The sequence below is a fragment of the Epinephelus fuscoguttatus genome, linkage group LG4 (genome assembly GCF_011397635.1).
Source record: "Epinephelus fuscoguttatus linkage group LG4, E.fuscoguttatus.final_Chr_v1".
Classification (NCBI taxonomy): domain Eukaryota; kingdom Metazoa; phylum Chordata; class Actinopteri; order Perciformes; family Serranidae; genus Epinephelus; species Epinephelus fuscoguttatus.
The window spans coordinates 17,018,833-17,042,221 of NC_064755.1; the positions used below are offsets into that span (position 1 = coordinate 17,018,833).

The window sequence follows — 23,389 nt, forward strand, 5'->3', positions numbered from 1 at the left end:
CCTAAATAAGTAATGCTCAACTTCTACATTTTCTCCTTCCTTTCTTTCATGAGGAGACAGGAACTACAGCTTATAAAGCATCTTATAAGGTCAGATGAAAGGAACAGCCGTGGCCTTTCCAATGATTTTATCAAGATTGTTTTCTGTAGGCCTAAATATTGTTTTCAGATATTCAAAAAATGTATATTTGAATAGAAATCTAATAGAGCCATTCTTATTTAAAAGTGAAGTTGTGATCAGGCTGACAATTAAGAGATTCAATATTCAACAGAGCTTTATTGTAAGTCACCTACAACAAAAATGTGGCTGCATTATCATTCAGGTGCCAAGTCTTTCAGAGATATTAAAATACAGCATGAAAATATGAAAGTACCAAATATACCACCACAACTATTACTACAACTACTACTAGTGCTACTACTATATATATTTATATAGTAATGTTCATACAAGAAATGCAGCACCGAGTGCTTTACATGCACTGGGTACTTTGCATGAAAATAGACAGAATGAACATAAAACAGGCCAACAAGCTGATTCAATATAAAAGGACATTTTAAAACAGTTTAAAACAAAAAAATAAGATGAAAATAGAAGACATGAGGCATCATAGTTCAATATTAGCAAATATAATTAGCAAAACCATAAATCTTAATTTATAAAAGAATTAAATCATAAAATCGGAAAACCATAATCATAAAATCAAGTAAGATACAATGCTTTAAAAAACTGCTGAAGTGTGAAATGAAGAAAGAAGAAAGAGTTTCAGACCTGTATCAATAAAGTCATGGCTAAAGGCTAAATGGTTTTAGGGTTTAGTTACTCTGCTTTCTTTTGGAAAATGCAATTTGCAAGATATTGCAGGACTATGGTCACTGCAGTATAATAGATGGGATAATGTGGGATAATATAATATAAAATTGCATATGCCAACTTGGTTTGTTTTACGTAACTAATCTCATTTACAAAAAAATGTTATTTTCTGACAACCCAGACTGCCTTGAAAAAATAATTAAAAACTAGTCGATAAAACAGACAGTAAAACTCTTGTAATGTGTTAAAGCTTTCACTTTATAACAGAAAAAAAAGAAAAACTGACTGTTGAAGAGACAAACGTGTGGCGTCAAGCTTCACCATGGTTACGGAAACAGCCTCAAGTTGCGCGTGGGGGGCGTGGTGTATCATGGGAAAAAAGTTGGTTGTAAAGCAGTTCCAGCGTCGGTGAAAAAGACAACAGACTTTCTTTCAAATAAACGCATAAAGGTGGGTAACGAAACGTTTGCAGTTCTTTCAGAATTAGCAAGAGACACCGAATATAAGTTATACACTGTGGAGTTAGCTGGTGTACTTGGCGTTAAACGTTCGTAGCACGATAAGCTAAGTTAGCTAGCTAACTAACGCTAGCTGTTAGTTTTGAGTGCTAACGTTAGCCTCACTTTACCAACAGTTTTAACGAGCTGTTGACACCAGCACCGGCTAGTTAGATATGTCTGTGTATTATACATCAGAGGTCTGTAGATTAGTCAACAAGCAGATTTCAAACCAAACTTAAGGAAAACATACTCATGTGTCGACCTTTTGTTTTCGAAGCAGATATCGGCTAGCTATGTCTGCAGGGAGGATGCCCAACTGTCCTGCCTCTGCGTCCAAGGGCTTTAGCTCGACCCCTGTCAAAAGTACTCAGGGGAAAGACACCCACACATCAAAGGGGTTGGACGACGACGTCCTGTCCGACGACGAAGACACATTCTCTCTGCTGTCTCCCATCTATCATGACAGTTATGATAGTGAGGAGGAGCTGGAGCACAGCCCAGCTCAGCAGACTTCACCCAGGCACAGCGACAGCTCCAGACTCAGCGTTTCACCAGTCAGGTACTGCTGCATTTCTCAAGCTTTGAGATACATTATGAACTGAGTCATAGACTGCATAATTCAGACGGGCAAGATGTTAGTATGTAGTACAGTATTTATGATGTACATCTGTTTTTGTTTCAGATGTGAGCTACCAAGAACACCTTCAATGCAGATGATGAATGCAGTTGTGGAGCCTGCAGGCTCACCGACTCTTGGTGCATGGGAAATGTGGCTGGTGAACAAAGCTAAAGAAGACCGTTTCAAATTGGAAAAACAAGCAGAGGAGGCAAGTCACAGTTAATTATAATGTATGTCAATGTATAACTATGGCACTGGTCACTTTCCTTATGTTCCTTTGCTTTTTGTGTTAACTATAAGGCTAGTCATAGTTTTCACCCTTACTTTAAAAATGTTCTTACCCCCAAACACAGTTTATTATTGCATCAAGTCTGAATCTTATAGTAGAACATTTTATATCCCTTGTATTAGGAGCGGTTACGGAAGGAAAAACAAGAACAAGAAGAAAAGGAGCGGGAACAGAAAAAGATTGTCATGGAAGAGAAAATCCAAGAATGGCTAAAGATGAAAAGACAACAGGTACAACTGTTACTTTAAATTCAGTAAAACCACACACAGCAGATTGACTATCATTTGTCAGAATTTTAATCATGCAATAATGCTACACTACCCAGTGCTCACATGTGAGGTATTTGTTCTTGCAATCTCAGGAGAAGCACGAGCAACAATTAAAACTGAGCAAAAAGGAAGAGGAGACACAGAGGCAGTGGGAGAAACAAAGAGAGATTGAACAGAAAGCTCAACAGAAGTACAAAGACTGGCTGCAGAAGAAGAACCAGGAAAAAATAGAAATGGAAAAGAAGGCAAAAGTAATGTGGATTGTTCTATTAGTTGTCCTGCTTTTAGTGAAAATATTTCAAACTCAATGTTTTGTGATTATTGATGAGCAGAAATTACAAGATTGTTATACTTTTGTCTTGACAGGAGGAAGCTACTCTGAAGGAGGAGCAGGAGAAAGAGCGCCGCAGGATGGCGGAGGAGAAGTTTAAGGAGTGGGTGGCAAAAGCAAATGAAAAAAGCAAAGCAAGTCCAAAATCACCCTCCTACCCCAAAAGTAAGGTCATTTCAGACATCTGGGAATAATGACTAGGCTTTATCAATTTTGGACTAACTGTGTCTGAATAAGTGGAAAAATCTTAAACAATAGTAACACTAAGAAGGGCCCCTAAAAGGGTACAAATGTCCGTCATGTGTGTCTGGGTGCATGTGGGTGGGGATCGGGGAGTGCCATGCAGGGCAGGCTGTCTGTCCAGCTTGTCATGTGTTACAGTAGTAGAACAAAGAAGAGATGTGTCCCTCCTGGCTCCCTTACAGTCAAGTTGGGAGGGATTTATGAATCTCGTACCCTGCCTATCTTTGGTGGATCATAACATATTGGGTATGTAATAAGTGTGCAGATTCCCCCGTTCCAAAATGAGACCAAACTTTGCTTTTGATGTCAGTTTTGAGCCATGACAAAGGCCAAAGGGTGGTAGACATAAATACAGATACAAGTGCTGTGTGGGGTGACCCACAAACTACGGGTGTTCAGGTTGACCTATGGGTCACCTGTTTCAGGTGGGTGTATCATTAAGTGACAAAGCAGCATTCTGAGTAGGTTATTAATAACCTAAAGAAACATTGTGCAGTAGTTTTTGATCAGGAATATTTGTTCAAGTCTGACATATTTAAATCTCTCTGTTAAGAATTCCTGCTAAAAATATTTCCCTTTGAGAATATGTAGGCCAAAAACTGTGTTCCACCAGCAAGCAAGAGTGTCTCTTTCCACACTGAATCTGTTAAATATGCAATCCTGTAACATCATATAAACAAACCTCATAGGATATCAGCTGTGTGCGCATGATTATACTCTAAGACATAAGCACTTGAAAGATGGGTGTGTACTTGCTGTCTTATTATGTTTGTAATTTTTTTTTGTAAGATTATTTTGGTGGGCTTTTTTGCCTTTTAATGACAGGACAGAGAGTGAAATGGGGAGACAGAGAGAGAGAGTGGGCATTGACATGCAGCACCTCTGTACATGGGGCGCCGGCACTATCCACTACGCTACTGATGCCCCATGTTTGTTCTTTTTGAACAGAAAACATGTTTGATATTGTGATATTTACTGAAAATGACATACAATATAGTCAACAGCAGGTTGGTTGTTATAAGCAATGCTAATTAGCTTTCAGCTCTGGTTTGCGGGTTGGATTTGGGTAATTTTTTAACGCATATGTTTGCTGGTTGGGCGCAGCAGATTGGCTCTCAGAATGGGCTGGGTTGGTGCAGGTTTTAAAATACCTTGCACTGCTCATCACTTCTTGGTAATGTTTGTTAGCTTCACCAATTCATGGAAATGGCTTTAGGATTTTTATTTTGTTGATCACCTGCGGCCCATATCAGCTGGGTAAGAGGAGTGAGGAGTCAGTCAATAAAACAGACTTTTCATCACCATAACCATGAGAGATCCATGAACATACAGTCATAAATGTACACAAAAACGTTAGGCTGATGGGTTCTATAGTATGTGAGATTAGCTGCCGATAGACACACACACACACACACACACACACACACACAAGCTCTAACGCATGATCCCCTCCAGGCTTACATCTGGTGGAGATAATTGTTTTATGTTGTTTTTTAGACTGCATCAAATGTGTTTGAATCTTTTTGCTTCATTCTCCTAGCTGATATTTGTTATGTATCAGTTTTGTATTGCTTTAATTTCTTCCAGGTCCCTACAACAAATCCTACCCATCACCCAGCTTCTACAATCCAGTCCCCTGGAAACCGATTCACGTCCCTCCTCCAGAAACATCACAGAACAAGGCATCTGTCAAGAAACCTCAAAAACAAAGAAAAAGCCAACAAAGCCCCGGCACCGTTTTTAGACTGAGAAACTCTGCCAGTGCAGCACAGTTCCTGCAGAGGAGATGACACAGCAGACCAACGTCTTTTACTGATACGGTAGCTTAGCTACGGCTCAGATATGATTTCATCACCGCTCATCCACTCCACCACAGCTTGTGAGCCAAGGCTTGGCTGAATCACAGAAGTATTTCTGTTCTCCAATGTGGATGTGGTAATTAAGCTACCATGTCAAGATTTTGGTTTGTCATATTGTACACTGTGATTTTGCACTAGCTCAAATTAGTTTGTATATAAGGATGTCTGATTTTTTGGGAATGATCAAGATTTTTATATGATTTTATAAAGATGTTAATGATTTGTTCTGATACTTAAATCAGCTTTCACACCATAATAATGTCATTGCTAGACATTTAAATCCTGTAGTTTATTTTGTTTTAATACAGGCATTATCTAAGTTCTTTTTCCCTGTTGTTTTTGTCTTATTTGTGCCATCACAACACGTCATACCACACCGCATTTCATTGCATTTAATAAGGCATCAACCACACACAACCACACAACAGATAGAAGGCGGCTTGTGGTCACAGCCAAAGATAGACCCGGCTTGGTCAAGTGCCCCTCACACTCACACATTGTTCTGTGTCCAGCTGTGCCTTGTTCTTCTATGGGCTGAGATGACGACAGAACAAGTGAGGGGGTGGACGGAGAGAGGCAGCGAGAGAGACTGATTCAGATTGAGAGCCGTATGCTCATTCTGTGTGAACATCTCACTGTGATCTCAATGTGTGCAGCCTGAGGTAAAATGATTTCAATTACACGTTTTGTTAAGAGCATCCTGTCTTAAACCACATCTTTTCAATGTGTGTTGGTGTTTTGTTCATGCTTACTCTCTGCTTAACACCCCCTTTCTTTTGTTGAGTGCTGTGGAATGTGTTAGTTGACAGTAGTCAGCGAGGGGGCTAATGGTGTGAGGCGTTTTTTACGTGTACAGAAAACACTGGGGTCCAAAGGACAGCTGTTAAGACAAATGTCAAGTGTTTACATTCTGTCAATTGGAGGTTTAAGCTGTTTGCTCAGGGATATTTGCTCACTGAGTCTTGTAAGCAAAACCTGTATTCATAAAGATAAACAGCTCTGTTCAAAGTCAGCCTCCGGCACTTTGGCTCTCTGTGTACCTCTCGCTTGGTAAAAGGGTAAGTCTTACCAGTTAGTTATAAAACCAACTAGAGCTCAAAATGTCTAAATCTATTTATGCACAAGTAAGTACTTTTTGCAATGAGTGTCTCAGGTCATCAAGTTTTATTTCTGCTTTTCCCAGGTATTGTGATCTGTTACAGAGCCGGAGTAGAAAACTATCCCAAGATGCAGTGGTGCAGGTGGGCTGGCAGTTGGAGATCACACCTACCAGGACAGGTAGGAGGCGTGTCTGTAATTGTATGAGAATGAAAGTGTGGAGGGCACAAGGAGTGACAGTCTAAAGGGCAGCGGTGTGGACTACACTTGTTTAAGACTTAAACAATGAGTGCGACAGTGTAGCGTAGACAAGGAAACAAGCACAGGATGAAGAAACACAACTTTCTGATTCTGATTTTTACTTCCAGGATAGAAAGATGGATTTGAATCCTCTGCTATGGGATCATGTAGTTGATTTTTGAGTTGTTTTCTGAGTATTTGAATGACAGAAGAAGCAAGCTGTTGGAATATAACTTGGATATATCAGAGTATTTCATAATTTGTAGTGGTTTTTTTTTAATCTTACTGTGCCAGCTTTACCTGTGGATCACATATATTCAGCTTGAGCCACATGAACTGTCACACTACAGCTGGTATAAACCTGCTTTACCCTTTTTTTTTTACTGACAAGGATGTGACTGCTGTTTCTGTAAATAGTCTCAGTTTTTATTGACACAACTTGGAAAGAACCAGTTCTGTTGCATAGAGGCACAGAGGCCTCGGATCAAGTGTTTCAGCCTCAGTGTGTGTTTTCTGTGTATATATATTCCTCCCTTCACCATGCAGTCTGCAGGGCCGGAGATTGAGGACTCTTTCGACTTTCTTTTTAAAATCATCCTGGTTGGGGACTCAGATGTGGGGAAGACGTGTGTGGTGCAGAGCTTCAAGTCTGGCATATTCATCGAGAAGCAGCAAAACACCATCGGGGTGGACTTTACTGTTCGCACCCTGGACATCGACGGGAAGAGGGTGAAGGTAGGTGACATGCACCTGCTTTTTTTTACTCTTCTCTCTCATTTCAAAGTTCAGTTTTTATCAGACATACATATAAATCACACCTGTTAATGCATAATCATTTCCACATACATTAGGAATCATTTAATTTGATTATTGGTATATTTTATATATCAACAAAAACATTAATGTGTGATCTGTGTTCTTAAAGTTGATCAGTATTTTTTTCCTGATGAGAAAGAGGAGTGGCTAACTGCTTCCTTCAGATGTCATCATCCATGTGTTAGCTTTCTGGGTGTGTTAATTTGTTAACTGCATGCATGTCTTGTTATGCTAATTAATTTGAGATTCTGTACACACAAGCGTTGCTCAAAGGAACTGAAAACGCTCAGTCACAGCATGTCTGAATGACTTATGAAGTATGTTATGGAGATATTTAACACACATTTTGTAACATTTTGCAACCATGTAAGTCAGGGATGTCAAACACACCTTGACACACCTGATATTAATGTACTTTTAAAGGCTAAGGGCTGCCAGGTTTCAGGAGTAAGTCAAACAGTGAGCAGCCTACTTCACTGCCTCCGAGGCTTTTCCACACTGAAAAAACAATGAATACTTACTGTGGTCATATTTAAAGATACTGAACATTGTGCAAAAATATTGTCAGTCAGCAGCTTCAGTACAAAAGAATCTGTATCAGACTTCTGTCTTAAAACAAAATTGCCTTCTGCCAAAACTCTTGATCTGTAAATGGTTTGTAAGGCAGGGGATAACTATACCTGCTTCCTCAGTGTTTTCCACTTCAGTTTGTTGTGGTGATGCCAGCATTATTAAGCAGGAGTGGAAATGTATGGCAAAACATGTAATGACAGGGAGTAGTAGACATCTCAGGCTGTTCATAATCTGTTTTGTAAATGGATGAACGTTTTCAGAATGTACCTCTCAACACTAAAACAAAGTGGAAAATTTGGAGGTGTCATTTATAGTTATGATTTTACTGGTCTGGCTCTCTTGAAATCAAGTTGACACTCCTGATTTGAGTCACATTGGATTGCTCTGTGTTTTGTGTTTATGCAGATGCAGGTGTGGGACACGGCAGGACAGGAGCGTTTCCGCACCATTACTCAGAGCTACTACCGCAGTGCCCACGGGGCCATGGTGGCCTATGACATCACACGCCGTGCCACGTTTGAATCTGTTCCCCACTGGATCAGGGAGGTGGAGCAGTTTGGAGCTGCCAGCGTGGTGCTGATCCTTATTGGTAAGAGGAGTGAAAATAAGTTGGTTTTTATAACTGTCAGTAAACCCTAAATATATATTCCTGGACTCATGGACACAATACACCTGTGATTCTTAACCTTTTTTGTCTGACAGACAATCAGTCTCTCAACCAGTAACTCCAATCATACTCTGGTTTCAGCTTTTATTATCAGGATCATTCGTCAGCTATGGTCCATTTTGGTCTGCAAACTTTTAGAAAATCTAACACAAATTTAGAGAAATGTATTGCTGCAGCGTTTTCAGTAAATAACACTGGCATTGTCTTTTCAATTGCCATATGTTTTTTCATCAAAGTAAAAATAAACAAAGTGATGGAAATGACTGTTTTGGAAATAATATTTTGTCACATTTTTTTTTTAAAAATCCCAAGTTAGCTTGCTAATGTTTTAGCCTTAGCACTAAATATACACAAAATGCACAACATAAAGTGTTGTTTTTCTTAATATTTGCACATTCAAAGGAAATATGAGCTGGTTGGAAATGGCAGTTAATATACATATTATTGATGTAACAGAAATATTACCTTGATTTCCTCTTATTTCAGTTCCCTTTGTGGAGCTAACTGTCCTTCTGCCATATGTATGTATGTGACATAGCTATTGCTGTGGTTACCAATTATACACACTCTAAAAAAAAGCTAAATAAATTTACGTCTCATACAGTGTTGTGGAAATGACCCAGAGGAACAGGTGTTTTTTTTTTTTTTTTTTTTTTAATAAAATAAAATAATATAATATAAAATAAAATATATGTTGGTTGGTATTTGTTTTTTTGAACAAAAAAATAAAATAAAATAAACCTAATATATGAACATGATTTTCATATAAGTGAGTATATTTATGTGTCATTTGTATTTGAAGTTAATATGAGATCAATATGAAATTCAAAATTAAGCAGGGTTGAATGTCCAAAATCTGACTCAGGGACAAAGAAAATGTTGCAAAAACCACACATTGAAAGCCACTTTTTATAAAACAAAAATAATAACAGCTCTATAATTTAATTTTTATATTTTCTGACAGGGACTCAATTGTTCAGATAGTTGAAGAGTCAATGTAAACTGAAAATCTTTATCTTTGGGTTTTGGACTGTCGGTCTGTTCAGATGAAACAATCAGTCAATTAAACAATACATCAACTAACAGGAAATTACACAACTATTTTGATAATCAATTTAATGTTTAGGATATTTTTTAAGCAAATCTGCTGAACATTATCTGGTTCCAGCTTCCTAAGTGTAAGGATTTGATGCTTTTGCTTGTCACATCTACCTGAATGTGAACTAAATATTTTGGGGATTGTACTGTTAGTCAGAGAAAACTAGTGATATAAATACATCTTGTGAATTGTTTTTCACAGTTTTCAGTCATTTTACAGATGATTAACAGTGTCAGATTACGATGGTAGAGACTGATAATAATAACAATAACATCCTTTTGTGCTTTTGGCGCTTTGCCCATTTGATAGAACTGACCTGTGTTATCTGCCAAGTGTTCAGCGTTTTCTCGTCAGAACATTCAGCTCTAAATAACATCATAGTTGCACAGATACCTGCTCCACTTTTGTTTTCAACACTTCCTGTTTGTCGTCACAGGTAACAAGTCAGACCTTCAGGCTCAGAGGCAGGTGTTGTTCGAGGACGCGTGCACTCTGGCAGAAAACAACAGTGTGCTGGCTGCTCTGGAAACCTCAGCCAAGGAGGCTCAGAACGTCGAGGCGGCCTTCATCCTCATGGCCCGGGAATTGCTGGCGCGCAACGGCATGACCATGATAGATGAGATTTCCCAAGACTCGTCTCAGTTTATGTTAAGTAACAGCTCCCACCCTGTTCACGGTGCTGCGTCTTCAGATAAAAAGTGTGGATGCTGAACAGACTGAAACGGGGATGTATTGTTGTAGTTTAGGAGAGACTACTTATGTTGCATTGTGTGTTTGAGTGTGTGAAAGTTTTGTACACATTGACTTTTAATATTTATAGTTAGTAGATTCAGTAACGTTTAAATCACAGTTGCGTATTTTGTAATTTTCTCCTGAGGATAACTGCTGCTGAGTGTGACAGTGACTGGTGCAAGTCTGTACTAAGACTGTACTACAGTATACACAATGTTTTCAGTGGACAAGCAACTCTGTGTCTTTTTCATCCTTTTTAATCGTTCCTTTGCACAGCATGGCTTTTTCAAGTACATTACCACAGTTTTAACTTACATTTTAAGTCATTTGCAAATCACACTTAGTGAGACCTGTCAGTTACAAATATAACAAACCAGCAATTTGTGTAATTTTCGATGGTGCTGCAACTGCAAATACAGTCTTTCCTCCCACAAAAGTCCTCTTTAACAGACACAAGTAAAACATTCATTATTTAACCATTTAACAGAAAAATAGCACCTTTTTTCCATTCCTGTTGAAACTGTGGTATCATTCTGTATCGTTCTAACAGTTTTTACAAATTAATACTAAAATAAAATTACCCTACTCTTGATTGAGGTTAAAATTAAAACCAATGAGGTACTTAAATTAAACCTGGCAACTTAATCTCGTTGGCATTAGTGGTTACGCATTCATCCTACCTTAAAAACAAATCAAGCTGAAATATGATAGCAGTAAAAACAAACACCAGGACTGGATTAGTTAAGACCTGCTGGGGTGGGGGTGCATTTTAAAAAGGCAAGATGATCCAATTAGGTAGAAGGTTGTGCTAAGAATAAAATCCATCTTTATCTGGACAATATGTCACAATATGTCACAATATGTCACAGGTGAACCGGCAGATGTGTTTTTATAGAGCTCTCTCTAAATCTATCTAAACATTATCCAGTTTAAGGTGTAACTCTCTTTTAACTCTCACCCATGAACTTACAGATTCTCCATAAAAGTCAGAGTGTAGTAAAAATACATGTAACTCAACACCCAGACACTTCTTAATCCATGAGCGTTAAAAAAAGAGAAAGCTGATACGGACTGTCGTACAAAGGCAAGAAAAGACACACGAAGCAGTAGATAAACTTGACATATACAGGTAGTACATAGTGCCGTTGGAAACAATGATGTGTGTGTGCATGACTGATTTAAAATGGATGTAACTTTCCTACATCTAGTGTTAAAACTGCATTTTTATTGCTTTTTGTAGCTTATTCTGTGGCACTTTATAAAAATCTCTAAGAACAACAAGCCACTGAAACAGCCATACCTCCCCTGTGATGATCAGGGGCATAAACAAACAAAGCACTCTAGTTTTTTTATACTACCAGTTAAGGGTCGTTAGAGCTGTTCACTGGACGGCTGTGAGATGAAGCCACAGTTTGAGAGCCACTCATCCTACTCCAGAGGCCAGCCTTCCTGCTGAAACACCAGCTCCACTGCCTCCTTCACATCCTGCACCACAAAGGACGGCTGCAAGAGGGCGGGGTCGAAGCGGAAGTCCCTGTGACCGTGGAAGATTTGCTGCTCTGTAACAGTGTGCGTTGTGTCTGAGGGCAGCTCCTGCTGGTCTCTGCTGTATACTCCCGTGCACACCAACATGGAGCTGCACCCCTCGGGGAGGTCCTCCTCTGCCCCAAACACACTTGACGCTCCGCCTAGTTCTGATGATGTCATTTTTTGGGCATCTACGGTTTCTGCCAAGGGATCTACACCTCCTCCACCACTCGTTGCCTGCATTTGGGCCTTGGTGCGCCGAGAAGCCTGAAGGTAGCGGTTGTAGAGGTTGGCGCCGTATATGTCAGCCATGGGGTTATCACTATAAAAAGAGATGGAGTGACAACACATTAAAAGTTTACTTATAAATAGTTGTTGTTTTTAGATATTTTTGTCATTTTAACTTTTAAAGACAAGTGTCAGAGACAGATAGTGACATGCAGCAAGCTCACAGCTCATGGAAAACAACCAATCAGAGTCGGGGAGTTTGTAACGCAGCTGTCAATCATGTCAATCACAGCTCGTGGACTGCAGTCAAACTAGGCAGCTCTGATCAAATATTAATCCAGATTCTGTTCTGCGTTGCCTTTTTCTGTCCTAAAATGTTTTCAGAAACGTACGTTTGTGTACTGTTAAGCTGTAAAATGAGAAGGTTTTGCTCCAGGCTGTGTGTTCGGCTGCACTGTTTCCAAAATGGTGTCTGGGTCAAAAGCTTTCTCATTTTACAGCTAAACAGTACACTAAAATGTTTATATATCTGAGGCGACGAATAGGCAATATAGTAATAAAATTCATATTTGATCAGCGCTGCCTAGTTTCACAGTTTGACCGCAGTTCCCCAGCTGGCACCGGACGTCAGTATGATGTCAGAAAGATGCTGGTCTCTTATGTCAGACAGAATTTAAATTTTGGTTGCAATGAAAATGGGGTCGGCAATATTTTAAATGTCTAATGACATCAGAAGTTCATGTGTGGACGTTTACATTATGACGTTTTGCAGAAGTTGGGTTTTGTTCTCTATAACTTACAACTAACTGTTGTTATTCTACATTATCATGAAGTTTGCATAAGACGTATGGATGTTGGATTTCGATTCCTTAAGAACACACAAACTAACAAAATATCAACCTCATATGTGGTCAGTGGACAGCACGGTGGTGCAACGGTTAGCACTGTCACCCGAGTTTGTCAGTGTGGGTTTACTCCGGCTTCCTCCCACAGTCCAAAGACATGCACGTCAGGTTAATTGGTGATTCTATATTTGCCATAGGAGTCAGTGTGTGTGTGAGCATGAATGTATACCTGTCTCTATGTGTTAGCCCTGTGATAGTCCGCCAACCTGTGTACCTGGATAGGCTCCAGACCCTCCACAACCCCCAACAGGATACGTGGTAATGGAAAATTAAGAAATTAATGTATGTGGTCAGTATTCTACGTCAAATTTACGTCGGCATTAGACATTGTCCTGACGTTAGGTTTTGGTCATCCGATGTCACAACTTAAATTCAACCAGCTATCAACGTCTAACGACACTGGTGTCCAGCTGGGTCACAAGCTGTGACTGATATATGATGATATATGACTGACAGCTGCATTAGAGACTCCTCAGCTCTGATTGGTTGTTTTCATTCATGTGCGGTAATACCATTACAAGCACTACAAGGCAGAAGAATCATAGACAGAGGGACATGATTTTCTTCACGTATTATCTGTCTTGTACCGCTGTGTCAATGTCATGTCAGTAGATCTAACAAAAAGTTATTTTTCTTAAAATGACCAACTACAGCTTTAAGTGTCAAATGTGGGATTAAAAATCCAGAGTTGACTGAGTCGCTCACCCTATAGCATACAGCCTCTTCACAGGTGTGTTCCAGCCAAGTGTCTCAGCTTGCTGTCTAATCAGCAGCTCAGCGTAGTTATAAGTCACCACGCTGGGTTTCCCGATCAGAGCCTCGTACTTCAGCTCATTGCCTGTGATCTTCTTATACAAGCTCTCCAAGCACACCAGGAACATACCGTGACCAAACCTGCGAAACAGGGACGTTCAGTATAATAACACTTTTAATAATGTTTAAGGGTGTGTGTTTTTGACACCCACACATACTGTACCTTGGATTCTTTGCCTCGGCCATCCACAGCAGGTCCATGTTACAGGCCAGGACGGGGATGTGAGGGTACTGCTGCGAACTCCAGGTATTTTCTGGGTTTCCATTTGTCAGGAGCACATCAACAATAAGCTGGAGGTTGGTCTCCCATCTGATTGGCTCACCAAATAAGATGACAGCTATAGCAACAAACAGGTGGCGGAAATAATAAAAAAAGCCATCCATACTGTACCTGATTTCATAATTATGAAGCGTTACACTTATAGCTACAATGAATGCGTGTGTACACATACCGTCTATTGGCCGTAAGCCTTTGGTGGGGGGAATCTGTAAGACATCATACACGAATTGATAAGATGTTTCACTCATCTGTAACTGAACATAAACTGGCTCCAACATTAATAGTACTTACACTGCCTTTGGGCCTTCTGTCGTGATCGACGACATCTAGAAGAGGATATGCCTCCCTGAGCATATCTATGGTAATAACATCCTGAAAACCCAGGCTGAAGTTTGGTGGATTTAAGTCAAACAAAGGTGATGAAAATGATGAGACACAAAACACACACATGAAGGAAATACTTCTGTCTAACAAAAGAATCACAGATAGCACCTGCTTGCAATGGGAATGTTTCATTCTGTAATTTGTTTCCTGAGGTATAAAACTAATATATTTCTTTATACATTGGGAAGTAATTGGTGGGTTATTCTGAGATTTGTTCAGAAAAGAAAGCAAGAATGGAAATCCAAGGCTTCAAACATCCACAGGCCTTAAATGAATGATAAACCCTACGCGGGAAAAACAGAAAATCCCTCATGACAGATAAAAACAGCGTAAGAAATCTATGAAAGGGCCTCACTGAGACAGTCAGACAGCAAAACGAACAAAGGGCACACAGATTAAAAACTGATAACAAAGTGGAATGTGAACAAAAATAAACTGAATCAACAGAACATGCAACCTTCTAAGGTCAACATCCAAAGAGAGTCCAGAAACCCCTGCTGAGTCCCTGATTTAAGACAGGATACTTGTGAGCGACCTCCTCCACAGGACCCTGTCCCGACACCAGCACGCGCATTTTGTGGAATTGGGTAAACATTCGCAAAGGACTGTGGGACAGCATCACCTGGTCTGGAGACACCTGAGGGGAAAAAAGATCAGTATCAGAGATCAAAACACAAAACAAATCAAGCTGAGGTGCAAGTTAATGATGTTAAATGTCCACTTTACCTCCACATCAAGCATTTCTGACAGATGCTCTGCTTTGGTCTGCCTCATGCAATTCCCAGCATTGGTGACAAATACCACAGGCACCTTGTATTTCCCATTGCGGTCCACCAGGTTCCTGAAGACCTGCTTGGCACCAGGGATTGGCGTCCTGCCCCGCACCAGCACCCCATCTATGTCAAAGAGGAGCCCGAAGGAGCCGGAGCCCTGAGGAGGGAGCTGGGCCAGAGAGAGGTGGCATGTGCAAGATAAAAACATAGGATGTTCATTAACTTGCTGTGATACTACAGGCAGAGCACTTGTCATAATCTCTTCACTTCAGACACAGTGAACTGAATTGAGACTTTGTTCCCAGAGTATATAAATTATACTCCACAGTTTTATAGGAGCAGATAACTCACTGATAAGTGAACAGTGTGAATAAGATAGTAATAACTGAGGTTGTAAATGTGTGGTGTGCCAAACACAACAGTGAGGTAATCAACAGTGTGTGCTGTGATTAGCTTCAGCGTGTTTCTTTCCCGCAGTCACATTTCTTCTCATTCAAAGTGGACACACATAAAGTGAAACAGCCAGCTGTGATAAAGACAAACAGTACACGTCGTTTTCTTAACTCTGTCTCCATTCACATCGGTGTTCATTGAAATAGTTTGAATAAAGCATTCACTTACATGGCTATAATTTCGTGAGGTCGAAGGCGAGGTGACAACCAGTTTTGCAGCTCCTTCGCAGCTTGTTTTCAGCAGCTGCCAACCGGTTTTTAAGGACCTCACTCTCTGCATTTCTCCACAGTCCAGGCACTTGCGTATAGAAGCCGGGTAAACAACACACAAAGCTGAGCTAGCTTTAGCTTTAGCTAAGCTATCGGTAACTGTCTACTTAGCAAATGTGGCGGCTGAAGAAATGGGTCATGGTATGTCAAACAATACGAGCCGGTCAATACTTAACTCTGTACTATCTCCTCATGCTGCTGGTGAAGCTGCCTCCATTCAATACACAGAAACAGCAACCTCTGAGTACACAGTAAGAGCATGCGCAGTTCCGTTTACATACCGGAAACACTTGGGCTCGTTCATGATTGCAGTTTTTGTAGAATTGAAACTGAATCAATTACTAAATTATTCTTAATTGAAACTTAACTGCAACATTTCAAACATGAACGCTTTTGATTTCAATATTATAAACATAACTTAAACTTATGTAAGATGTCATAATACATTATGTTTGAGTGTATTGTAGTAATATTCATAAATGAAAATAAAGTCAGGTGAAATTGATTGTAGTTGTGGTTTACTGGGGCTATTTCACACGTGCTGGTTTTCCTGTTAACTCTTATAACCTACATAGTTTATATATTAGTATTTTTTAGTATTTATAAAGCACCTCTTATAAAAGAAATGCTGCACAAAGTGCTTTACAATAAGGGCATTATAAGCAGTGAGACTTCACTTGAAAATAGACATCATAAATAAAAATAAAAAGTATAAATCATAAAATCAAGTAAAATACAATATTTTAAAAGAGTTAAAATGTTAAAAGAGGAACGTGAAGTGTAAAAAGTGTTAGACCTATACTTGGAAAGTCAGAGCTAGTTAAAGGCTTAAGTGAAGGAACAGCAACAAATTCAGACAAAACTTTTTCCCTGATGAAACTTGTGCCATTTTTTTTGACAGGTAACAGGTTATTATTTGTAGTTAACACCATGATATAATGGTATAACTGGAGCAGTGATTACTAAGTATTTCCAGACATCCTGATTTGACATGTTACTGTAATGTTAGAAAAAGCACAGATGTAAATAATAAAATGAGTGATGGCTGAATTTAACATGTAGATGCTTCAGTTTGAGGGTCCTCATACTGTACATGCCAACTCACATCACACTGTCACTGCTTAGATGGACACTTGAATAAAACAGATCCATCATTCATGTCTGCTGTGAAAAAACCTGTCGCTGTGTGTAGAATTAATTCAAGTAAACAACGGGGTGGTCAGTCATTTAAAATCACTGTAGCAAAACATCTTTATTAGGCCAAAATACAAATCATACATAACATTAACTATACATTTCAGTGATACACACAGTAGCACAGACATTTGTAAGTGGGACAAACCCCACATAGATTGTCCTCTATATGCAGAACATAAACAGCACAGTCCAGTCCTCAGCTGAATCTCAGCTCATTTTCCAGTCCATAGATCTTAGCCTTCAGCGCCATCAGCTCACCCTGAACCTTCTTTGTCCTGCTGTTGGTCTGACGTACCTCATGCAGAATGGCTAAGTCCTGGTTGGGCCCAATATTCAGAGTAACCTGAAACAGTGGATACATATACATCAGGTTAAACACGTTAAATATTAACCACGATATCAGCAGCAAGCAAGGCTGAATGCCGCAATCGTCAAACTATTTCTCTCTGTATTTTTCTTTAGGAGGGAATAATGACCTTGAGGAGTTGTTTTTCTACGTCCTTGAATTTCTGTCTGAGGTTCTTCAGGTCTGTCTTGAAGCCCTCCACCTCCATGGCCCTCCTCTTCTCCAGCGCCTCATAACGCTGAGTCATCAGCTGAAGACGCTTGGCCATTTTGTCTGAACGCTCCTGCACACATAAAGATGAAGATATCAGTGACGAGAACCTTGAGGTTCGCCATAAAATATAAACAATCAATCAGAGATATGTATGAAGATTTTACAGACATAAGCACTGGTCCAACTGTGGTACCTTAAATATTTCCCTGCCCACATCACCCTCCTCTCTGATTTGGCACAGTTCTGTTTCCATTGCAGTACACTGCTCCCTGTACATCTCTGCCAGACGGTGGGCTTGCTTCAGATCTTCCTGCATTGCCTGATGACATAGATTAATTTATACGGTACATAAAAAACATAAATAAAATAAAAAACAGGAAAGATTGTCTTCAGAAAAAACTGAACAAATATTACTTTTAGCTCCTCCTTGTGTGTCTTCTGTATCTCTGGCTGAAGCCGGAGAAGCGGAGCTGTGCTGCTGCTGGGCTGCCACGTTCGGCCCAGCTCTGCACCAGCAGACCCAGTCTTCCTCAGACGGTTGTGGCAGGTGTCCAGCTCCCTCAACAGCCGGTCCTTCTCCACCATCCAGCTCTTCTCATGAGTCCGTGTGTCAAACTTTAGCTGTAAGAAATCTTTGGTGCTCTCATACAACAGGTTCTGGGTTCGCTGGAGCCTGAGGGGTCACGTGAAGAATGGCGAGTTACACATTGAAGTGAGGCTAATGAATGGATTTATTATCATTAAAAGTGATGAGTATAACCACAGAGAAATGTAAAATAAGTCCTGATCCATCTTTCATAACATGAAAGAGGGTGTTGAAAGAACACCATTCCTAAAATACACTCAGCTGTAGGTAGTACAATAGTGGTGAACAACAAAAAACACAGACTCACTTGTCAGTCAGAGCTGTGATTCGCTCCTCATCTCTCTGCCGTTGTGCCTGTGCCTCCTCTGTTTTAATCCGTCGATCCTCCAGCAGAGACTCTACCTGCTCTTTAGCCAGACGGGTCTGTTCCTCCATCTGAGCCTGCAGAGCCTCCACCTGAAACATCACCCACAAAAATAATAGCTTGAAGCACTCATCACCAAAACCATGGAGACAGGCGAAACATCCATTTGTTAGACATTTCGGTCATAAAAAGGACTATTGACTTGTGATGTGTAAGTATATTTGTGAGAGATTCCAACACATAAATCCCATTACCTGCATTCAGGAAGTGACACCTGGACCTACCTGTAGTAACAACGTCTGGTTATCGTTCTTGTATTGCTCCAGGCTCTCTCCATTTACCCCGTCTGCTGATTTTGTTCTCCTGCTACTCTCTGATGAAACAGAAATGCACAGACATCAACACTGAAATATTTCTTTAATCATTAGACAAAATTTAAATAATAAATGTAGAAAAGGCATTTGCAAAAAAATGTTTTCAAACCTTTCCTGGTTGAAGCAGGTCTTAACTTTGTTGGCCTGAGATTGAGATGTTCCTCCAAGCTGGACTCAACGTTCCTCTGTGTGACAGTGACCTGAAATACAGTGATGATATACAGTCATCTTCAAAACATTGATTTTATCTTTGTCTTTTTTCCTGGCACACACCACTGATTTCACATTTGAAACTTTCATATTTGTTCTAGTTTTATTGTAATTGATAAATGTGACGGAGTCATTCAAATGTGCATGCAAATGTCTGTGGGAACAATTTATAGGCTCTATACAGCACAGGTAAATGGTAGAAATAAGCAATGAGTATTCCCTCGTCAGTTTGCTTATATGTGGAACAAAATACAGTAATGACACTCAATGAAAAATCAGTTTCAAAATGTAGGAAAATGACATTATGGTGATGTAATGGGTTAGTCAACTTTTTTCCACTGCAGATATTTGGAAAAATACAGGTGTAACTAATCACATAAACACTGTCTCTGTTCCATGTAGGTGTACATGCATTTATAGGGTGGTTAATTGCACCTGTGTGTCACAAGTCAGGATGTTATTTCTATAAACAGATATCTGCATATGTATGCACAATCTGAAGGCAACAGGACAAGATCTTGATATCAGAAGCTTTCTGGTTTCTGTTTATACTCTGAGTAGTACTTATAAAACACATGCCGATAAAAGGTCCATGTGGAGAGCAAGAGGGGTTGAACACATTGGTTGAAATACTCGCTGTTGCCCCCCAGAGGCTTATCGTTGTAAGACTGATAGCTGATGGGTTCAGAGATTGATGATGGGGTTAACATCTGTACCTTGTGAGGAGGTTCCCGGTGGAAATATGTGATCTCTCCTGCGTCAGGACCCACAAGGGCAAGAAGGTGCTGGATCTTCTTCCTGTCCTCCAACTCCCTGTACAACAGTGACTTAGGTTAGAGAATTCCATGTACAGAAGTGCTAAGGAAAAAATCTGATAACACAATACTGCAGAGACATATTAAAGGCTCTGCACACCTATACAAGCTGATTAGACCTCTGTCAGTCAAGAACAGTGTGCATGTCTGTTCAGCCTTTTGAAGAGGTCTGATCAGCGAGTAAAACACCTGTATGGATATACCATGGGTGTGTAAGGACTTAAAATAATCATAAGTAATATAGGTATAACTACAAACATTAATGATGCTTCCATTCCATAAAAGTGTCACAGTGCACCCTGTCAGTGATTAAACATGCATTATAGCAGAGTTATTACAGAGTCATGGATCTGGAACACCTAAATGGAAAGAAGCCCCCATTAATGTTGTTAATTACACCTGCGCTTCACCTCTTAACATGTTAAAATATCTGCTGGTTTCATTATTAACCATGCACCCACCTGATCTTAAGTCGGTCATTTTCTGCATAAAGCCGAAGAGACTGTTCTCTCTCTTGGAAAAGGTAGACCTGCATGTCACTAAGTGCGTTTTGCAGCTCTGCAATCTCTCCCTCACGCTGTCGTACCTCCCACTGTAGTTTATGCTGAGAGGATATTATAGATGGAGAGGAGATCAATTAAAACCAGCAAATATACCCTCCCATACCTGAAAAGCAACGTCACATACAAAGCAATCACATACGACTCCTAGCTGTGTCTTACCTGATCCTCTGTGATGGCTTTGTACTTCTCCAGCATCTGCAGCAGCTCCTCGTGTTCTCCGTCAAACTGGGCGATCTTCTGTCTGTAGAACTCCAGTAGCTCCCTGGAAGGACGCAGGTAAGCCAGCCGCTCATTGATGGGGGGAAGTGGGGAGTCAGGCTCTCGACCAGGGGTACGCCTGTTGGCTCTGAAGTATAAAAAAAAAGTCCTGTGCATAAACATTATATATTTTCAGCAAATTTTAGAAACAGCGGTACTGAATGATTACTCAGGCAGTTAAACCCACTTCCTGAGTGAGACTAAATGCATGCGGGATAATCAGACTTAGGACTGTAACAGTGGGGAACCAGACTATAAGTCTAAGCTTCATTCGGGGAGATTACAGTTAAAAGCATTACGTCCTCATCACAATGGACACTCTCAGTGCTACAACAAATTTTCTCTTGCAGACAGACCACAAAAAACTGTGTGTCCTTCTGTGTGTTGACTGTATAATCTCACCTGTGTGGTGTTGCATCTTTTGTTGGAGATCCCATCTCAGCACAAAACACTGAAAACAAAAGTAAAAAGATAAGTGGCTGTCACTAATACTAAAAAAAGTTTTGATATTGGAAGTTGAAGAATTCTGCAGCTAACTCAATAACAAGAAGCCACACAGACAAAGATGTGCATATCAAGTAAGGTGAGCAGGAGCCAGCTATGCATAGAATACACATGTTAACACAGAGATGTCATCTAGGGGGTGCCCCTGTGAGAAATTGTTATTAGCTGAATATTTAAATGTTAGGGTTTGTTATTTATGAGAGGAAATGGGGTGGTGCAAAAAAGGGGGAGGCATGTCAAATCATTTTTTTTAGCACCCCCTCCTCTTTAGTTTGGCTTTGGGGAGGGGCACAAAATTAAATGGTTGTATTTTGTATTTATTTTACCGCCAATTCTTAAAGAAAACATGCCTTCAAAAATTGCCCACTGGCGGGTTTGGAAAGTATGTTTTCTTTAAAAATCACCAAAATTACAGCATTTACAACAGAAAAACAGAAACGATAGTTAGATTTTAAAATTTCTGACATTTTTGGACACATCATGAACAACCAACGCTTCCCTCTGAAAAAAAATGATTAAAAAAAACATAACCAAATCTCTTTATTGTCCCAAACGGGAAATGTGTTTTGGGGACATAGTGCGACATAGCTGCATGGCAGATACAACAATCATATACAAACAAGACACACAGTAGACAACGCTGTAGTACAGCAAGACGCAGATCTGAATAACATAATTGTGCAATCAGGACTACTGGATGAAATGAATACATCATCTTCATCATAACAGGTAGGTCTAAAAGAATAAAAGCTCCTCAAGGTTGCACTAGCCCAGGAGATAATCATAAAAAGTGCAATAAAAACTGTAATATAAGTTGTGCAAATAAAATACAGTAGTGCAAATTAAACTGTCGCAAATAAAAACTGAAGTGCAAGTAAGAACGTATCGAAGTGTGCAACAGGTCAATAGCCACAATAGCAGCCCTGCTCTGCCAGGGAGACACCACAGGGCCAACAATGAAGAGAGTGGCATAACCAAAAGAACATTACAAGAAGAAGGAAAAAAATATATATGAGAGAGGTGTCAGGTACACCTTGTTAAAATTTGGTAAAAAAAGAGTTTGCACTGACTAACAGCTATGCACAACAAGAGTGGGAAACTGAGGGTTTTTAAACTCCAGAATTTGTTCTTCAACTTTTAGTTTTAAAAATCTGACAACTAATTTAAAATGGTGGGAGGGTCATGTGGATTATCTGCCAGTCAATCAGAGAGGCTCAAGGAAAATATCTGTAGCTTTGAGGAGGAGGGTTAAAAAATAAATAAAAAAACAAAACAAAATAAAGCCATCCCCCAGCCATCCCTTCTTCTGACAAGTAAAGAACAGTCCCTTACAAGACCGTTGCCATCTTTTACACTCAAGATTGTTATAGGTTCTTGTTTTATTTTCTTTGTTTCATCTTGCTAAAATATGAACAAATCAGTGCATGTGTAGTCTCAGCTGTAACAAATATCACTTGAGTTCCCAGGAAATCCATAATATTTTTAATTCTAAACTATTTTTGATCAGTATTTTATGTTATAAAACACTGAATCAACGAATATAATTACTACACAATTCTTGATGGGATTTGCCAATAATCCCGAAGAGGTGTCAGGATATAACTGTTAGGTTATGGTCTGTGCAGGGTAAGTAACAGGTAAGTCAGTAAAATGTGTAACACAGACAGTACAAAACAACCTAATGTCCACCGTGTATTTCAGTTGCCATGGGTTGGGCGCCAGGGGGAGCGGGACGTTTAAAAACTAAGTCTACTAAGCTTAGAAGTTGCACTAAGCACATATTCAACCAAAAGACAACTCGACTCAGTTGTGTACACAGAAGTTGTAGCGTCACTATATGAGAAACACAAAATAAACACTTCCATTCCCTTTGCAAATATAACGTTTGTCTCTGTCATGATATGCTGATAGTTAAACTACAGATTTAGCGAACATAAAGTCACCAAATAACAGTGTAGCAATATAGTTATAATAATTCTATCTCTGGTGTTTTTGCTTACATACTAGTACATTTTACATACCCACAGTTTCCCAAAACACGCACCTCTTCGGTCAGGGCAGCAGAGTTGTTCGTTGCTATCAAGCTTTTGAAACCCGGAAGTCTACGCCTCTTTTTCTTCTTCGTGGGAAATTGGAGCGAAGTTGGAGTTATGTTGCCCTCCAGTGGCGGACTAAGCTA

The 23,389-nt window shown here is 39.8% G+C and overlaps 3 protein-coding genes across 7 annotated transcripts; 1 reads left to right on the forward strand and 2 right to left on the reverse strand.

The window, feature by feature from the left end:
• The first annotated feature begins 1,173 nt into the window (after positions 1-1,173).
• Positions 1,174-10,382, forward strand: LOC125887682 (ras-related protein Rab-19). Of its 4 annotated transcripts, XR_007449193.1 has the most exons (8): positions 1,174-1,263; positions 1,594-1,872; positions 1,996-2,140; positions 2,344-2,451; positions 2,583-2,741; positions 2,857-2,986; positions 4,652-6,201; positions 6,808-6,859. XR_007449193.1 is itself a non-coding variant. In XM_049574677.1 (5 exons), exons 2-5 carry the CDS (start codon positions 6,151-6,153, stop codon positions 10,125-10,127), a joined length of 699 nt encoding a protein of 232 aa, XP_049430634.1. In that variant the 5' UTR covers positions 4,858-5,981; positions 6,107-6,150; the 3' UTR covers positions 10,128-10,382. The 4 variants fall into 4 exon arrangements, 3 of the variants coding, with proteins under 3 accessions (XP_049430634.1, XP_049430633.1, XP_049430632.1); XM_049574677.1 differs by lacking the exons at positions 1,174-1,263; positions 1,594-1,872; positions 1,996-2,140; ... (1 more) ...; positions 2,583-2,741; positions 2,857-2,986 and adding exons at positions 8,056-8,239; positions 9,853-10,382 and having other exon boundaries at positions 4,858-5,981; positions 6,107-6,201; positions 6,808-6,996; XM_049574676.1 differs by lacking the exons at positions 1,174-1,263; positions 1,594-1,872; positions 1,996-2,140; ... (1 more) ...; positions 2,583-2,741; positions 2,857-2,986 and adding exons at positions 8,056-8,239; positions 9,853-10,382 and having other exon boundaries at positions 4,858-5,585; positions 6,107-6,201; positions 6,808-6,996.
• A 7-nt stretch (positions 10,383-10,389) lies between these two features.
• hdhd5 (haloacid dehalogenase like hydrolase domain containing 5) lies at positions 10,390-16,048 on the reverse strand. Its single transcript, XM_049574674.1, has 8 exons — positions 15,680-16,048; positions 15,012-15,227; positions 14,810-14,922; positions 14,193-14,286; positions 14,074-14,107; positions 13,785-13,959; positions 13,514-13,702; positions 10,390-11,997 (listed from the first exon to the last, which is right to left on the reverse strand). Exons 1-8 carry the CDS (start codon positions 15,788-15,790, stop codon positions 11,577-11,579), a joined length of 1,353 nt encoding a protein of 450 aa, XP_049430631.1. The 5' UTR covers positions 15,791-16,048; the 3' UTR covers positions 10,390-11,576.
• Positions 16,049-17,027: 979 nt separating this feature from the next.
• ccdc77 (coiled-coil domain containing 77) lies at positions 17,028-23,387 on the reverse strand. Of its 2 annotated transcripts, none has more exons than XM_049575171.1 (12): positions 23,255-23,387; positions 21,109-21,157; positions 20,608-20,794; positions 20,347-20,489; positions 19,787-19,883; positions 18,970-19,060; positions 18,771-18,859; positions 18,430-18,578; positions 17,951-18,209; positions 17,730-17,855; positions 17,454-17,606; positions 17,028-17,320 (listed from the first exon to the last, which is right to left on the reverse strand). In XM_049575171.1, the coding sequence occupies exons 2-12, from the start codon at positions 21,141-21,143 to the stop codon at positions 17,174-17,176; spliced, it is 1,476 nt and encodes a 491-aa protein (XP_049431128.1). In that variant the 5' UTR covers positions 21,144-21,157; positions 23,255-23,387; the 3' UTR covers positions 17,028-17,173. The 2 variants fall into 2 exon arrangements, with proteins under 2 accessions (XP_049431128.1, XP_049431130.1); XM_049575173.1 differs by having other exon boundaries at positions 23,232-23,308.
• Between the last annotated feature and the right edge of the window lie 2 nt (positions 23,388-23,389).

Excerpts from the sequence above, each read along its gene's own strand:
- LOC125887682 (XM_049574675.1), top strand. The coding sequence starts at position 6,064 with ATGAGTGTCTCAGGTCATCAAGTTTTATTTCTGCTTTTCCCAGGTATT. Across the intron at positions 6,202-6,807 it reads GATCACACCTACCAGGACAG|TCTGCAGGGCCGGAGATTGA; the intron begins GTAGGAGGCGTG and ends TTCACCATGCAG. Across the intron at positions 6,997-8,055 it reads TCGACGGGAAGAGGGTGAAG|ATGCAGGTGTGGGACACGGC; the intron begins GTAGGTGACATG and ends GTGTTTATGCAG.
- hdhd5 (XM_049574674.1), bottom strand. The coding sequence starts at position 15,790 with ATGCAGAGAGTGAGGTCCTTAAAAACCGGTTGGCAGCTGCTGAAAACA. Across the intron at positions 13,960-14,073 it reads AGGCTTACGGCCAATAGACG|CTGTCATCTTATTTGGTGAG; the intron begins GTATGTGTACAC and ends TTGTTGCTATAG. Across the intron at positions 11,998-13,513 it reads AAGAGGCTGTATGCTATAGG|TGATAACCCCATGGCTGACA; the intron begins GTGAGCGACTCA and ends CTCTTTTTATAG.
- ccdc77 (XM_049575171.1), bottom strand. The coding sequence starts at position 21,143 with ATGGGATCTCCAACAAAAGATGCAACACCACACAG. Across the intron at positions 20,795-21,108 it reads AAAGATGCAACACCACACAG|AGCCAACAGGCGTACCCCTG; the intron begins GTGAGATTATAC and ends TTTATACTTCAG. Across the intron at positions 17,856-17,950 it reads CACACAAGGAGGAGCTAAAA|GCAATGCAGGAAGATCTGAA; the intron begins GTAATATTTGTT and ends CTATGTCATCAG.